Here is a 17,503-nt window from a genome sequence, read left to right as displayed (position 1 = left end):
CGGAGCTTACACCGGTGTTTGTGTTGTGCGGCTGAATGTTTTTCAACAAATAAAGGAGCTTTCACGCCTTCTCCGAACTGCAGATAGGTTTTTATGAAGAGCTTGCAACTCCCGAGGATTTGCAATGGTCTGCCGTTCAAGGGTGACTGTCTAAGCATTTGTAGAAAATCGGACTACAGGCCCCCACAACCCCCATTTTGTGTTTACACGTTAAACCCACCTCAACGATGACCTACCTAATTATCTTATCAACCATCTACATAATTTACTTCAATGTTTCTTCGACTCATAATAAAGATATAGGAAAATTCAGTTGCGACTGAAAGGGAATGGATATAGCATTAGTCGCCCTAGTACGCCACCATTCCTATTCTACTGTTTGTTTAAAAGTGGATATCTCTACTTGGAATACACCGCAGTTATTTGGTATAAGGAAGAGTTCCTTGCAGACGGCTTCTCCATCAGCTTCTCCAATCAATTTCAAATTTTCTTCCAGATGTGAAACCCGGTCAATCCTCTTTTAATGACTAAGGATATATGTCATGAGTGAAGAAGATTCCATTTTAACCCAACGCAAGTGTGCGCTGGTAAGACTTAGAGGAAATGAGCATACACTTTTTTCAAATATCGGAGTACCTGTATTTTACATTGAACATTTAGCCCTCGTTCTTACCTTAGAGGCAAACATTTCTTTGCTTACTGTGTTTACAACACAAGATATAGTCTTAAAGGCTAGACTAGGGGGGATTTTCATTGTCCCACAAACTTCAATGATACCAGCTCTTTGCATTTTATGCTCGTTTGCATAAGAAAGTAGTAGTTTTATCCAGCGAATCCTGTCTTAGAAGGACCTCATTCAACTTTGTTGGTTTTATAAAGGTTTCATAAAGCAAGTAACTTAGCTTATGGGAGATGCGCTCCTCTATTGCTTGTTGAGCTTCCACTAGAATTTACTGTATAGAATAAGTCAGATACTTTATCTTGTCATGTATTTTTCAAGCAGAAGTCTTTGCGGTAGGAAAGGCTGCAGAAATAGCACTAGCAAGGACATCAAGCAACTCCAACATAAATATATACGTTGACAGTCAAGCGGCAATAAAGGCAATAAACTTAAATGATATTTCAACCAAACACGTTCTTAGGACCAGGGCAGCCAAAGAGAGACTAGTCGCAAACAGACGGTTACACATCTATTGGGTACCCGGACATAAGGGCATTGCAGGAAACGAAATTGGAGATGAGATGTCAAAAGCGCTGTTGTTTGTGATTAGAGCTTCAGAGCTTACATAGATTCGCAAAAGACACAGGCCTATTACAAGAAGCCTACTATAAGGAAACGTAAGGGTCAAGCTCTATCTGGTGCCACTAAGGACCAATAAGTCTATGTGATGGTGGTCAGGCAGCCAGATCAACCTAACCTGACCTTTATCTTGTCAGAAAGCACCAGTTAAGAAGCTCACAAATATGATTACTTCGGCCTTCAAGAGATAATGATTTGATCTTTTTCTTAATACGAGTACTTGTGATACTAATTAGTTGGTACAATTTCTTTTTTAGTTTCCTACATCAATGCCTTATGATGATGTAAAAATATAAAAAATGAGGTATACCCAGATAAGAACTAACTTATTGACACTTTTTCGTATTTCCTGATGCTAGAAATGAGTACACGCTTATTCTATCTTAACTTAACTTAATACATTTAAGAACATAATTTTATAAAAGTAATATTTTGAGTTTCATTCTGGAACATATGGAATATATCATCCGATATATATTGAACCACATACCTTTTTTGCCCAAATACCTTAAAATTTACTCAAAGAAGCTTTTGCATTTGATTTCGCGTTTTTGTTTTTTTTTTTTGTGCTCACGTATAAAGTTTTCAAATTAATTGTATGTATTAAACATGCTTTGCAGTAGAGCAAAAATCGATTTCTTTCATAACAATTTGCACTTGTGATTTCCATGGCGCACAGGTCGTATACGTAACATCATTAAAAATCAATTTACACATCACTCAAATAGGCATTCGCACATCTACATATCTACATATTAATGAATGCATATCCGCATAGTAAACCTCAATGTGACACAATTTGAAAACAAACCGCATAGTAACACAAACATACAGAAGCCAATATTTAAGTGTATCGGCCTATACACACTGGGCCTTAAATCGAATATACGCACTGGAGCGCATGGGAGGATATATTTTTGTAAGTTAAACCAAACACAATAATTTGTAGGAGTGTTGCACAGAGCTGTATAATGTAAGAAGAATGAATATGACATTGTAGCAGTAAAGTGGAAGACTCACTTTTTGCTAGTCTCATTAAAAACTCGCTGTTATGTATATCTGGAAAATATTATTAGCATTCAAGTAGAGCATCGCAGTCAGTAGGAAAAAGAACGTGTTTTAATGCATGAATGCGCCAAAGAAGTGGTATTTTAGAGTAATGATATTTTGAAAATCATCGCATATCCATAACAGATTGCTTTCTTTAGCGATTTCTACAACTCGTTTGCCTTCAGTTGCCATCGTCACTCTTATTTAATGGTGGCGTCAGTAAACAGCCTGTTTCGACCGGTTGAGACCAAAGTGAAAGAGGTGTTCGATGATCGGGTTTAAGTAGGTGTGTCTGGTGTACTGTACTCAAAACGGTCTTATATCAGGGTAACGCGGGGCTCACGAACTGAAACTCTTCGTCTGTTAAAGGTGGCTCAGGCTTTCAACGGACGATAATTCATAACTGCCGCTCTAAAGACAATATTTAAAGCCCGTCTGTACTTCGTTGGGCTCAGTGATTATCTGTTGTGTGTCTGGTTTTGACCTAGAGGAGATATTTTCTGAAATAACTGAGAGGTGACTGGGGTTCCAGCAGATTACTATAGCGGTGGTTTCCACGGTATAACCGGTAGCGTTGCATGTCAGTTTAGAAGTCCCAATCATGGCTTTTTATTTAATTTCTTTATTAAGTCTATGATTGCTAAACCTTAGAGAAGAGATATGCAGAAAATTCGGATCGTTAGTTTCTTAGTGACTAAGTACAAAAAATGTTTCGTATGAATATTAGGAAATAATCTTAGCTGCAAACTAAGATTTCTTTATATTTCATTACTGCTAAAACACGAAAGCGGTAATGGAAACGAAACATTCTGGATGGAATATTGAAATTTAGCTGCTCAAGTAGTTACGGGCTGTTCATTAAACCTTTAACAACTAAATTGCCGCTGTTTGTCAATTGTCATTCCACCAGCAGTGTGTGCTAGTCGATCTAACGTGACCTAAATATCATAAACCAAGCTTAGACATATGGTAAACAAACTGCTTCGACACATTAGTGGTTTTGTTTTGGTATCATATACTTTTGGTTTTGGGAAAATATCTGATTTTGTGCCGAATAATCGTCATTTGCGGGAAGTGTTGATTTTCCTCTTTTCTATATATTACTCGTTCAATACCGGTAGAATGTGAAATATCAAATGGATTCCAGGTAATAGAAGCAAATTCCATTTTGGATCGGACTGGAAAATTAAACAGCGATTTTCTAGTCTAAGCATCCCTTAAATCTCTCGCATCATCATCATCGTTTCCTTTATCCCCATTGGGGCATAGAGCCTCATCTCTCGTATAATGCCTCGAACAAGCTAGAATGGAGTAAGCATTGGATGACAGAATTTTACCGATTAACAAAACAAAACAAACTGAGTCAACAGTACAAAGTTTAAAGTTTATATTTATATAATTGGCGCGCACACCCTTTTTGGGTATTTGACCGAGCTCCTCTTCCTATTTGTGGCGTGCGTCTTGATGTTGTTCCCCAGTTCCACAGTTTCAAGCCGACTCCGAAGGGCAGATATTTTTTTATGAGCAGCTCTCTGGGGCTTACCATTGCCTACCGAGGGGCGACCGCTATTACAAAAAACTTTTTCTTACTTTTGGTGTGTCACCGAGATTCGAACCTACGTTCTCTCTGAACTCCGAATGGTAGTCACACATCAACCCATTCGGCTATGGCGGCCGCTAAATAGTTTAGGGCCGAATAATTTGTGGCGATACGATTTTGAGCTTTCCATGTGGTCATATGAAAATATTTTTTAATATTAGGTGGCAATTTATTTTCAATACTCCACTCATTTGGATTGTTTAAGTCATGGGTATACCCTATGATCAAAAAGTACCGATTGCCAAGGCGTAGTGCACCATAAATACCTTCCATCGGGCCAGACAATCAATAAAGAATATTATTTATCCATTTTGAAGCATTTGAGAGATACTGTACATCGCAAACGGCCGGGAATATGGGCAAACAATTCTTGGATTTTGCATGATGATAACGCGCCATCGCACTGAGCTCAAATTGTGCTGGATTATTTGACCAAACACCAAGTAAATACCATCGTGCAAGCACTGCATTCACCTGATATGGCCCCGTGCGATTCCTTTTGGTTTCCCAAGTTGAAGTTACCACTTTGTGGAAGGAGATTTCAGTCGATAGCGGAGATCAAAGGGAATGCAACTAAGGAGCTGAAGGCCATCCCTTCGTCGACCCACCAGGGGTGCATGGAAGACTGGGTTAAACGTTGGCACATGTGTGTTGCTTCAGACGGGTCATATTTTGAATAAGATAAAAAAATTTGCCTGAAATTTAACTCTGTTTTGTTTTATTTAAACGTTCTCTATACTTTCTGATCATAGGGTACATGCGATGAGACCCAGCTTAACTTGAGTTCTCTCCAAGGCCAACTGCCAACTTTACAACTCCAAAAGAAGATGGAATCATCTCAGCAACTGCTCCTCAGCTGCCTTGCATTCGTGTGAGTGGATATCAAGCATTGCCACTCTCACATTCTAATTACGATTGAGGAGCTCGCAGACTTGGATATTAGCCGCCTATCGAATTCTCTTATTAGCACACATCATTTTTCCATCGATAATTCGTATTCGTCATTGTTCAAATATCTATTTTTTCTTCTATCTCTTCTTTTCCTCGCTTTGGAATGATAAAGCCATGAACGAATTCATAGTTTTTCCCCAAATGAGAGCTTCTCCTTGGAGGGTAACCATCGAATCTCAACTTACTTAGCGTGTCCTTATCAAAACCTTCGTCAAGCGGTACGTACCTCAAACAAGTCCTGATGTATGCTATCGTTTGAGATGTTCACTTTTTTCATAAGGGGTTCCAAGCAAAGATTTATTCACTGGTGGTACCCTCGCTGCTGAGACTGACTTTTTCTATGATTTCTTTTAGTTTCGAACTTTATCAATGTCATGGTCTGCGCGTTACCCCAAAACGTACTCGCATTGTATTTTAGTCTGTAGTACGTAAGTACCCTGATGCATTCGATATGCGGCATAAAAATTCGTCGTGGCTGCCCTCCTTAACAATCGAGACTGCAACCTTGCTTATAGAGATTTTCAGATATACAGTCGGAATGGCCCCTCCTCTCTCTCTCTCTTAGCTTCACAGTTTGTGGTGAACCATAGCTTCATCAACAATCCTCCTCCAATTCAGTCTCTCTCCTGCCTCATTTCTCCAATTACAAACATTCATCGCTTTTAAATCTGCTTCTACGTCATCAAGCCCTTTCTTTTTTGGTCGGCCTCTCTTTCTGCCTCCAATTGGAACCAGAGTAAACACCCTTTTTTGGATTCTTGGCCCCTCCGATAGACAAAATTTTAGCGGTTTCGCCTGTTATTCCTTTCTGCAGAAAGGTAATACCTAATAATTGCTATTTTCTGAGTTTAAGTTTCAAAACAATCAACAGCTGAATGTTTCATATTTTACCCCACCTTTTGCTTGTATAAATCTACCTGAACAACAAAAAGATATGAAGTACTCACCCCAGTTTCCCCTTCCGATTTTCGCAAGTTGCGCACTGTTGCCTACCGCTTGGGTTATGTGAAGTGTGTGTGTGGCTTGCATAGATTATTGCGGTTGCAGAGTTTTGCTTTGCTGAGAAGACTACCGTGATGTGTCATGGCGTATACGCAACCGCAATACAAAATAATTAAGTTGTTGTCAAGTATTTGACTCATTTGCAATACACTGTTTATTGTTTCCTCTTACTTTTTATGTTTGTTTTATGTTGTCAGAAAATAGTCTGGTCGTTTACTAACCGTCTGCTTCCTGTTGTAACCATCAAAAACTGCAACCGTTGCTGGGTGACGAGTGAAAATTTGATGACACATATAAATTTTAATGAATTCCAAGATTTGAAATTCAAATTTGCAGAAATGCGAGAAAATTCGTGCTAAAATCATTACTATTACATATGACATAATACTGTATGATGATGATGATGTACTCGTATGTATGTATGTATGCCGTTCCTGAGTTGAAAAAAAAAACCAAATGCAATAAATTTCTACGCTCTTATATGACTTTCTGTGAACCATACGCGCATTAAAAATTGATGATTTTAAAGCTGAGTTCATACTAGAGATCTTTTCTCCATACACACCAACTCATCAATTGCTGAACAACAACGGAATTTAGCAAAATAAGGAAAGCGGAAATGTTGACGTAATGGCATTTGGCTGTGTATTTGGAAAGTGCATAAAATAAATTGCATGCTAGTGTATGAATGAAGACAAAATTAAGCTTAAAGTTAGATGAAACAACAAAAATTAAAGGAAAATTTGAAATTAAGAGTGCAGAAAAACTCATTGATCAATCACTAGTGAAAAGTTAATGGAGAATATTTGTGTACTTGCACTCTGCTGAAATGTATGCACACACACCCATTTACCCAAAAACTTAGTGCTCGTCTTATTGCTAGTACTTCGTGCTACCTACCATTTATATCACCAAAGTCTAGTAATCTAGTCGTTCACTTACCTACACACATATATTGACATTTATTGGTATTTTCTTTCCTGTGACAATTTTTTCAATTTGCTGCTGCAAGCGAATCAAACAGCAATAAGCAACAATGAAAGCACAAAAACATTCCAATAGGAGTCAATGAAAATAAGCGCACATACACATTGGGGCAATGCGAGTACAATTACGATTTTCTCCTTCGCTCATTTATTGTGCAGAGAATAACGGAGGTGAGCAGGTTTGGCAGTGCTGTGTTGAGCTGCATAAACGAATCAATTTAGTGTTGTCTGACACTTGAATTGAGTAAACATGCAAACACATTTACAATAACAATAACAAAAGCAAAAAAAAAATAAAAGCCGAAGCATGTTAGTAACGAGCAGAAGAAACACCAGAGAGGTGGTAAGAACAGAATGATTAAAGAAGTGCACGCCTATCTATCTGTGTGCCTATTTTGCTTGTGTAAATCTATGTCATTATTTTGTTCAACCTCAGGGTGCTAAATGGCAATAGCTAACCAAGTAACTGCATATACTCGGAATATTTTCTACATATGGCATATATGTTTTTTTTTTTTGAATTATACAAACAACGGCGAATGACATATAAAAACGTATCTTCTTTATGGAAAAATCCAACCCACCATCTTCGAAGTAAAAGTTGTATAGCTACTAGTAAGTTGTATAGCTAAAATGCAAGGCAGTAACTCTGCAGTGTTTTTTGCCTTTTAATTTTACTTTTCTTCCAAGAAATCGAAGCAGCTCAACTTCATTCTTTCAAAGAAATACTCCAGCCTCACAGTATACATTAATCCAGATAGGCAAAATATTGGTTTGGGGAATAAGTTCGTAGCGTTTTTATATTTTCTTTTATTTTACAATGATTTTTTTGCTGTTTGGCAAGGGCCAAGTATTCATTCGATGGAACTCTTTCTGCTCTACAAAACTATGCTAATTGTATTTATGAGTTATTTAATTTTTTATTAGTTTTGGGGCTTAGAGGAGATTAACGAGGAACCCATCTTTAGGCAAATCAAATGCAGAAAGTGGCGATAGATAGGCCACAGGTTGAGAAAACCACCAGATAGCATCACGAGAATGGCACTGGACTGGAAACCGCAAGGGAGCAGAGTTCGCGGTCGACCAAAAAACATTAGGAGAAGGTCGATGCTGCGCGAACTAACAGATGACGACATCTCATGGGACGGTGCGAAAGCAACAGCACAGAACCGTGTACGATGGAAGAGTCTTGTCGAGGCCCTACGCTCCCGAGAGGAGTGAACAAAGAAAGAAAAAACACCCAGGAAGCAAAAATCAACATTTTCGACACCTGCTCTTTTTTGCTTTTCATCAAGGCCAAAAAAGTTACCGAAGCAGCGCGGGATATTTGCGACTTGTATGGAGAAGGTGTCATAGGCGAGTCTGCAGCACGAAAATGGTTTGCAAAGTTCAAAAATAGCGAATTTGACGTCGATGACAAGCCCCGCAACGAAAGGCCTTCTGAATTCGATGAAGAACGTCTCAAATCACTTTTAAACGAGAACGCTCGCCAAATCAGTCTTGAATTTGGCGGAAATTAAGAACAGCGATCATAAAACCATTCTCAAATTGGTAGCCTGTGTGCCTCACTAGCTCAATAGAAAGAAGCAAAGAAAGTCGCCTTCAAATTGCTTCTCAGCATCTCGTCCGCCATCGAGCAACCGGCGATCATAAACAGCACATTTTGTACCGAATCGTCACGTGAGATGAGAAATGGTGCCTTCACATCAATATGAAGCAAAGAAAGGAGTGGGTGGCTCCAGGAGATACGCCAAAGCCGAGAGTGGTATGTGTTTGTTTGGACTGGGAAATGCTCGAAAAGAATACCACGATCAACAACAGCTCTACATTGCCCGCGTGAATGAGACTATTCGACTGAAAAGACCTGGTCGGCAGGGTCAAGCTCACACTCCTTCACGACAACACCAGGCTCCATATTGCACAAGTCGTCAAAGCCGTACTCCAAGAGCTCGATTGGGATTCCGTTCAGCATCCGCTATATTCTCCGGACCATGCACCGACCGACTACCATCTTTTCCGCTCCCTATCAAACCATATGAAGGGCATTACCGTCGACAACAAAGAGATCCTTGAAAACTGGCTCCACAAACTGCTTTGACACCAGATTAGGCGATTTTTGGTGGAACGGCATCAACAAATTGGTCAAATGGGTCGTGTGGTGGGAAGAGGTTGTAAACAGCAAAGGCGAATATATAATTGATTAAATTATTGATATAATTATTGTTCTTTGTTTAAATAAAAGTATTCGGAAAAACGACTCCGATTACGGCATTCGGGGGCCAGAAGCTTAAGATGGTGGTAAGGGTCCCCCGATGAATGTCGTTTATTGTCTGTCTAAACACTGTTCGTTCCAGTAGTTGTGGATTCGTTTTGTCCTGGATCTCGTTGGCGTAGTTCAAGAGGTGCCTTCTGACGTGCCTGGGAGGCGGCTCAGGCTCAAGTAGGTGTCTACATCGGTAGCACGCTAGCAGAAAGTATTTGCTGAGCAGTTTGTTGTACTCCTTTACTGGTGGCCTGTGTGCCTCGTTGTGTAGGTGTTGGCCCTGCCGGCCATGGCAGCCAGTTCGACGTTACCGGAACGACTTGGATTTTTCCCGTCCAAGTGCTACCGCCCCAGTAAACTAGACCTGTCTCGTGCACTGTATCTCACCCCTCTTCCCCATGGTCTTTAACTTTGACACTCTCTTCTTGACGGGATGTTAGGAAAGAGTAGTCGATTTCTTGATTATAACTACTCATAGTATGTAATATAAAGCCTTTTATGATAGAAGCGCCGAGTCTTCCATATTTACTCCGACAGCCAAGCGGCAATAAGGGCCCTCGGGTCTATGACGGTGTATTCGGAATTGGTCAAGGAATGCTTGACCTCACTTTCGACTGTGTCCGAATTCTTTGACATCAGCCTCATCTGGGTTCCCGGTCACAGCGACATTGTGGGAAACTCTGAGGCGGATGAGCTGGCCATACAAGGGACATGTGAGGTGATTTCCCCGCGAAGGGAGAAAATTGGGATCCCCCTGACTACCTGCGGTCTGCTCCTGGAAAGATGGGCATCGCGCCAACTCAGCGAGCGCTGGGCAAATACACAAACGTGTAAGGTCGCGAAATCCTTCTGGCCACGTGTGGACCGGGGGCGCTCGGGCGAACTTCTGAGGCTGACAAAATATCAGCTCTCCAATCTAGTGGGTTCTCTCACAGGACACAATGCGCGAGGAATGCATGCTGTGAGACTTGGAATTACCTCGAGTCCTTTATGCGCTGGATGTGTGGAGGATGAGGTGGAATCATCTCAGCACCTTCTCCTTAGGTGCTCTGCTGGGGCTAAAAACCAGGCATCTTGGCTCTTACTTCTTTGCCACGCCTGCTGATATAGCTGGCGCTGACATTAAAAATCTGATGAATTTCATCAGCAGCACAAAGCGGTTGACGCAAACATAGTCATCGTTCGTAATACGCACGCTCCTAACCATCCCATTACCACCTCTCCCCGCCCTCTCCCTGCATCCCATCGGTCTTTCCCTTTCACCTCACCTCACAATGGTATCACAAAGGACGAATCTTTCTTCGTCCAAGTGCGCTCACTCCCTGGGCAACCATACCAACCTAACCTTCCATAGCGCCATACTATTAAGTCTGAGCGCTGAAGCTCCGGCCACTTGTTTTCCTACCAGATTTAGATCAGGCAAGTTGCCTAGCACTTCAATCGCTTTATTTGGGGTAGTCCCTAAAATGCCGGTGATGCATAGGAACGCAGTTCTTTAGCTCAGCTCTTGCTCAGCAGTTTCGTATAACTTGCCTTTTATGTTGATGGCCACCACTACGCCATATAACAAATAGCAAAATTGGTCGACCCACCTAACTCAATTGGAGAGCAACAAAGCCTCTATATGACTTGGTCCTTTATTACTCAATTCACCCATACGCGCTTCATTCGTCACTTACCCATGCACTTATCTAATTCACTTAACTCCTTCTGTCGTAAAATGCTCCTCAACTCACTGACACTACCAACTGTAGTGCGTGGCCTAGCAACTCACTACCTCAATAGTTATTGACGCGCTGCATTTACGCAAATAAATTAATTTATTTTCTAATATTTTTCATGTCTACCCCTTTACAGTTGGCTACACGACAGCGGATGTTGTTTATCGTTGGAATCGCGAGAGACCAGCTGTTGCCATTGCGGAGGATATGAAATTGTCACAATTCGATTTGGTTGATTGCCCGGCGGGCAACCTCACCGATGTGATCTACAAAGCAGCCGCACCGCACGATGGCTCACACACCAGCAGCGGCAGCGGCAGCAGCGGCAACAACAAGAATGGCAATAGAAATAGCAATAATTACTACAACAAAAATGCGGCCAACAATTTCAATCACAATCGTTACAATCAGAAATATGGCAGCAAATCGATGAGTACGTTTGCGGGGCCGGGTGCAAAGAATCAACATGCACGGGGCACTGGGCTGCAATTAGACAAAGGTGCCTTTGGAGGTGGGAGTGATGGCGGTGGGCTGGGTGTTGGTGCGGGTCGTGGTGGTTTGGGGGGTGGTGGTAGTAGTTTGGATGCACCGGGTTCAGTGCGTTTCGAATCGAGTCGGGCGTGTAAGTAACGATTTGATTTATTTAGTTGTAATTTTGTTTATTATGGGGATTGTTGCTTTTTTATCTTCTAATGTTTTCCGGTTAGTTATGATTGCTCATATGTCATGTAGGTCAACTAGCGGATGAGTTGGGATGATTTAGTTGAGCGTTAGAGATAATTTGTAATACCATACCAATAACCAAGCGCATTGAACCACTGCAGTGATTAATTTGCACCAACAACAACGTATATAGCATTAAGTAAAACACTTGACTAGTAACAAAAACAATAAATTTTTGATAGCTCAATGACACTAAATTAAAAGCACTTTTCTCCTCTGTCTCTCCCTCTCTCTGTCTCTCTCCCTCTCCCTCTCTCTCTTACACTAACTAAACAGCTGAGTATTCAATGCTAATGGTGAACTTCCATCTACAACGTCACATGGGCAATTTTCTCATTCAAGTCTACGGCCCTTGCTGTCTATTGGTGGTGCTCTCATGGGTATCATTTTGGCTAAATCGTGAAGCTACCGCTGATCGTGTTTCGCTCGGCATTACCACCGTACTAACGATGACATTTCTCGGTTTGGAAGCACGCACCGATCTGCCGAAGGTGCCCTATTTGACTGCGCTTGATTTTTTTGTGTTTCTATCCTTCGCCTTTATTTTCGCCACCATTCTACAATTCGCTGTCGTGCATTATTTCACGAAATATGGTTCCGGTGAATGCTACTTTATTATCGAGGAAATGGATTCGGATACCGAATCCGAAGCCGATGCGCGCACACTAAAGAGCGAATTTAATGTGAGTACCGAGTCGAAATTGTACGAGGTTATACCGCTTTCCATGTGTTCGATACCCATACATAGCGCCGGCGGTAAAGGTTCGACGAGCAGCAGTGGTATCGGTGTGGGCGCTGGCGCACGCGCTCGCCGCAATTCAGGCGCTAGACGGCGTATGCTGGGCGGTGGCCGGAGTGAAGGCGCTGTTGGTGGTGGTGGACGTTACAATTTTAATTGCTTCGCATGGCCGTGTTTCCGGCGTCGCAAGCGAGGTCGCGTGGGCTTCGATATGTCCGATGAGGATGACGAGGAGGCGCATTTGCGAGCGGGCGAAGGTAAGAGGGAATTAAGTAGTGTACTATTTTGAAAGAAAATTTATTAAACGAAAATTATTTCTTAAAAGAAAATTTATTTATGCTACACAGCAGTCGATTTTTTTATTAAAATATTCATACCTATTTTGACTATAATGAATAAAAAGACGGTTTAGGGAATCAGTGTACAGTTTTATACTCGGCTTATTCGCAAAAATTCGGAATATGCTAACATTGTTTTTTTGTTCAATTTTATGAATATTTACTACATAAAACCCTAAAGATATAAATTAATGAAGAGCAGAATTTCTAATTTTTACTCATAAAAAGATTGAGGTTCAGTCCACCGATTTGGAATTCGAAACTGAATTTATTTAGGGGTATAACTTGAAACGAAGTAGCGGACACATTGGCTATAGAGGTTGCGGCCTCGTTGCCAATAGAACCCTTGCTTGCCATGGGGCAACACACCAGCGTGGTGAAGTTTAGGAGTGAATAGTTAAGGCTAAGAGAGGTTAGCTGGTATCAAATTATGGGGTTACGCTAGGCGACATATTTACTGGAAAGAGAGTACAATAAAAAGAGGTGTTTAGGAAACTCATAACCCTCCCTAAGGATAAATTGGGAATGCCCACGGGCTTTTGCACAGGCCTTTGAAGATTGCGCAGTTATCTGCACAGTTCACTGACTCGGCCGATTACAGCCAGAAAAAAGGTGTATACGCTTCGTCTCAAACAACCGCAGATCGTCGACCAGCTTCTTTATGTCGTCCCCTAATTCGTCCAGGTCGTCATCCGGGGCAACAGAGGCGGGCAAGACCTTCACTTTGGCCAACCTGAGGCGGAAGCGGAGTTTAAGCTGCGGTTTTCCGAGTGCCTGCAGGGACTCGTTGCTAATCAGTAGTAAAACGGCGAAGCTGTGTTGCTGAGGCTCCTCTACCTTGCTGACAAACCAGTCATCTACTGATAACTCAGAATTTTTTAGCATAAGACACTGGACAATTTCCGAACTGTCCAGCTTCATTTTCTGCAATCAAATTCAAGCTCGTGGTCGGATTGGAATTTCTGAAGTAGAGATGAGCTTTAGCGAAAGTCTTTCCCAGGTGTTGCTAACCGTAGCTAGGCTCCACTACAGAAACTCCTTCGAGAGCTGATTGGCACATTTTATTACCCGACAATCTCGACAGATTTCACCCGAGCCGAAGAGAGGTGCTGGGCATTTATTGTCTATGAGGTGTTTGACTACCATACTACAGGGTGGGCCATATAGCGTTTGCTGTTTGAACCACCTATTTTTTTGAGAATAGTAACACAAATGACATGTAAAATGTATTCATAATTTACTTAAAGGTTTGACATTTACGAAATGGGACGCTATACGCTTGAACAAAATTGGGAAATATTGAAATCCTATATCCAAAGTGGTGAGTCTTCTTCTTCTTTTCTGGTTTTCACATCGGTGGCTACGTCAATAAGCAAAATTGTCGAATTTGGGGCTCAGAAAATCCACACGTTACTGTAGAGAAGCAAATGCATCCACAACGAGTGACTGTTTGGTGTGGTTTTTGGTCTGGCGGCATCATCGGGCCATTTTTTTTTTCGAAAATGAGCGAGGAGCCGCGGTTACAGTAAATGGCGAGCGTTACCGTGACATGCTCAACGAGTTGTTTCCAAAAATTGAAGGGGATGACATGGACGACATTTGGTTTCAACAGGACGGCGCAACTTGCCACACTGCCAAAGTTACACTCGAACTTTTGGCTACCGTTTTTGAAAACCGAATAATCAGACGAAATTCCGATATCAATTGACCGCCTCGGAGCTGTGATTTAAGCCCGTTGGACTATTTTTTGTGGGGAGCCGTTAAGGACAAATGCTATGCGAACCATCCAGAGACGATTGATGCTTTAAAACACGAAGTCGAAGTTGCCATTCTTGAAATTGGAGCCCAAACAATCGAAAGTGTGCTTAAAAATTGGGTTGATCGAATGGCCTACTGTAAAGCCAGTCGTGGCAGTCATTCCAAAGAGGCAACACCACCCTGCCACTATTGGTTTTTGCGTCTGCGAGGGCAACTTGAAGATGATCCCTGGCCACCTCACGGTAAGCAGCCCTCGCGGCCGTAGCGCCCGCAGTGGTTCAAGGGCTCTCCACATCTTAGGGTGAGAAGTATTTGCTCTTCTTGGCTTCGCGTCCGCTCACATCCTGTGAACGGTTACGCTTAGCCGAGCTCCGTGGCGATTTAGGCTGTTGATGTGGTTGTTGTTGTTGTAGCTGGTTAAGCTTAGCTGCGGTCGCGGCCTCGTCCACGATGTCCCGCTCGTGCACTTTACCGGCCTGTTAATTTTTGGCAATCTTCTGAGTCCTCCGGATATTGTACTGGGGCCAAAGGGTTTTCAAAATAGCATATGAAGAAATGGAGCTCCATCTTTTCTGCGCTTTCGTGAGAAATAATTTGTTGAGTTCTCCTTTAACAACTGCCCGATGTCCGGGCTGCACCACTTAAATATTATTAATTTTGCTTCTGCCATTTTAAAATATTTTTTTTATAAGCAAATACTTATTTGTACTCTTACTTTCAGAGCCCACACCGCATCGTGCCTCCGGCAAACGGCGTATGTCCTTCTATCGGCGCGAAGAATTGGAGGCGCGTCGCAAAGGCAAGCGGGTACCGCAATACAATTCCGTTTCGAAAATCGATCGCGCATCACGCATAGTCTTTCCGATGCTCTTTCTACTCATCAATGTTTTCTATTGGTATGGCTACTTGTCGCGCAGCTCACGAATACTAGCGAATACGCCAACGACCACCTGATGTTACCTTTTAGCAATTTAGATCAAGTCCGGGAGGAAATCAAAGCGAACGGCAATGCAACGGCGTTGGTACAATGAATTATTCTAGAATATAAAATTGCAACTTGCAAATATTGGCGACATTGGTCAACTACTAATTGAAATCAAAAGATATTTTTGGAAAAAAAATTTGGAAACAAATGCTGCCGTTTATATGAAAAATAAGCAAAAAAGAAATCAAAGTAAAAAATCAAAGAAAAAAAATCAAATTTTCAAAAGACTTTCGTCCGCTGCCATTGCTTGATAACGTATTTTGCTCAACAACGCAAAATTTATTTCTTCTTCACTAAATTGCTAAAATAAGGAAAATAAACACACTTTTAAAGGGCTTTAGAAACAGGATAAGAAGTTAAAGTGAAACATAAAATATAATTGAAAATATAAAATGAACTGGAGACGAACGTTCTTTAAGTCAGAAAAACACACAACTGTATAAAAAAAAATTATATATGTATCTCAAATGTGATGAAACAGTTAGCTTTAAACAAACAACTTTTAAGTTAACGGCTTGAACAGTTTAAATGCCTCTGGGCTGATATTTGTATGGAAAAGTTTGAAGGCACTAAAAGTGTAAGAAGTTTTAAGGCCACAGAATATTGTACAGGTTCACTTTTATGACTGAGAACGCGAGAATGAGAGTGCATAAGTGTTAGTGAGTGTTTTAGAGATAATTTTGTGGAGTGACACTAAACGAATAGAGCCGAATAAATTAGTAAACGAATGTATGTAATATATAATGAATTAATTAGAAGTATTATTATGCAGTTAATAGAGAAAAATTCAATATCGTAAATTAAAAAATTAAAGAACTGCCTACTGGCTGAAGTATTGCGTTAGCTTTATATAGAGTTAATAATGTATAATATGAAAAATCATACCCATGTATGCAATTATGGATGTAAATAATGTTTAGAATACAGAAATAAATGAATAATAAATAACAAATGAATTATTGGATTAGATAACCCGAAACTATATTTATTACATTATTTAAATTGGCACGCCAAGCTGATTACTCCAAGCTTGAAGAGCAGGAGTTCTTGAAGCGGCGAGATTTTTCCACAATTTTATCGATCTGAGGTAGACTTTTAGGGCTTGCTACTCCGTCTTTATAATCATATTTGGCCAATAAATTTTATTCTAAAAAGAAAATCGCGCGCCTGAAAGCTGATTACACTTCCGAATTGAATTGAATTCAATTTTTTTTTTTTTTTGGTATGTAAATTTCGGAACGTATTCTTCAGGAAAACTAATTACAACAACTATCAGAAGCGCTAATTAGAGTTGCCCCAAAGTAAAACATAAAACCAAAAAAAATCCTTTGTCAAAACGATTTAAACAGAAATCATTCCACAGATAATTACGAGCGCAAAGGTAAAAGTCTGTGAAAGTAACGGAAGATTATGCTGTTAAGATATGACTCTCTAAAGACGCATAAATTAGTAAAAAAAAAACAAAAACATTTCTGTGGAGAAGAGAGCACACATGTTTTTACAACCAATCGCAGATTTTATGCTAGTGGGCATTTTTTGAGTAAGTAACATTTCAGAGTAATTCTCGCCGTACTCAAAACGCCCTAAAACATTAATCAAATAATAGAAAAAGTGTTTTCCTCATACAAAGCATTTGCCATCTGGAATCGGCTTGAAACTGTAGGTCCCTCCATTTGTGGAACAAGATCAAGACGCCCAGCATAAATAGGAGGAAGAACTCAGTCAAACACCTAAGCGAGCAATGACAAATTTGTCCTACAATATCATTACACATGTCAATAAAGAACTCCGCCTAATGATATATTAATTACCTTTCGCTGAGAGGTGCCATTACGAAAAAGGTTTTTTTTCTAAATGAGATTGCTGATTTAAAATTTCCGAAATTTTAAGAGAAATAGAAACAAGCTATCCACGCGGCATCACAATGGGCTATGAGCCTGAGTGTGTCTCACAGGACAACCGCTTCAACCTAATCTCACCTAAGACTCTTACTAATTAGTAGATAGATGATGATAGTGATACGCAGTTGCTTGTGTTGAAACGGCTGAAATTATTGATTGCGACTACTGAGTAGTAGTTCACTAAAT

The 17,503-nt window shown here is 40.8% G+C and overlaps 1 protein-coding gene across 1 annotated transcript in view; it reads left to right on the top strand.

Annotated features, from left to right (window-relative positions):
- The window catches only part of LOC129242491 (gamma-aminobutyric acid receptor alpha-like), a 45,676-nt gene extending 30,116 nt beyond the window's left edge, over nt 1-15,560 (top strand). The window contains exons 5-7 of the mRNA XM_054879157.1: nt 11,010-11,372; nt 11,873-12,592; nt 15,153-15,560. Of these exons, the coding sequence (XP_054735132.1) occupies nt 11,010-11,372; nt 11,873-12,592; nt 15,153-15,385 (1,316 nt within the window). The 3' untranslated portion in view covers nt 15,386-15,560. The remainder of the gene's footprint in view (nt 1-11,009; nt 11,373-11,872; nt 12,593-15,152) is intronic.
- Nucleotides 15,561-17,503: the final 1,943 nt, after the last annotated feature.

This window comes from Anastrepha obliqua, chromosome 3 (genome assembly GCF_027943255.1).
Source record: "Anastrepha obliqua isolate idAnaObli1 chromosome 3, idAnaObli1_1.0, whole genome shotgun sequence".
In the NCBI taxonomy this organism is placed as follows: Eukaryota; Metazoa; Arthropoda; class Insecta; order Diptera; family Tephritidae; genus Anastrepha; species Anastrepha obliqua.
The sequence above is the reverse complement of the archived record's forward strand: the minus strand, read 5'-3'. Positions and strand labels throughout refer to the sequence as shown.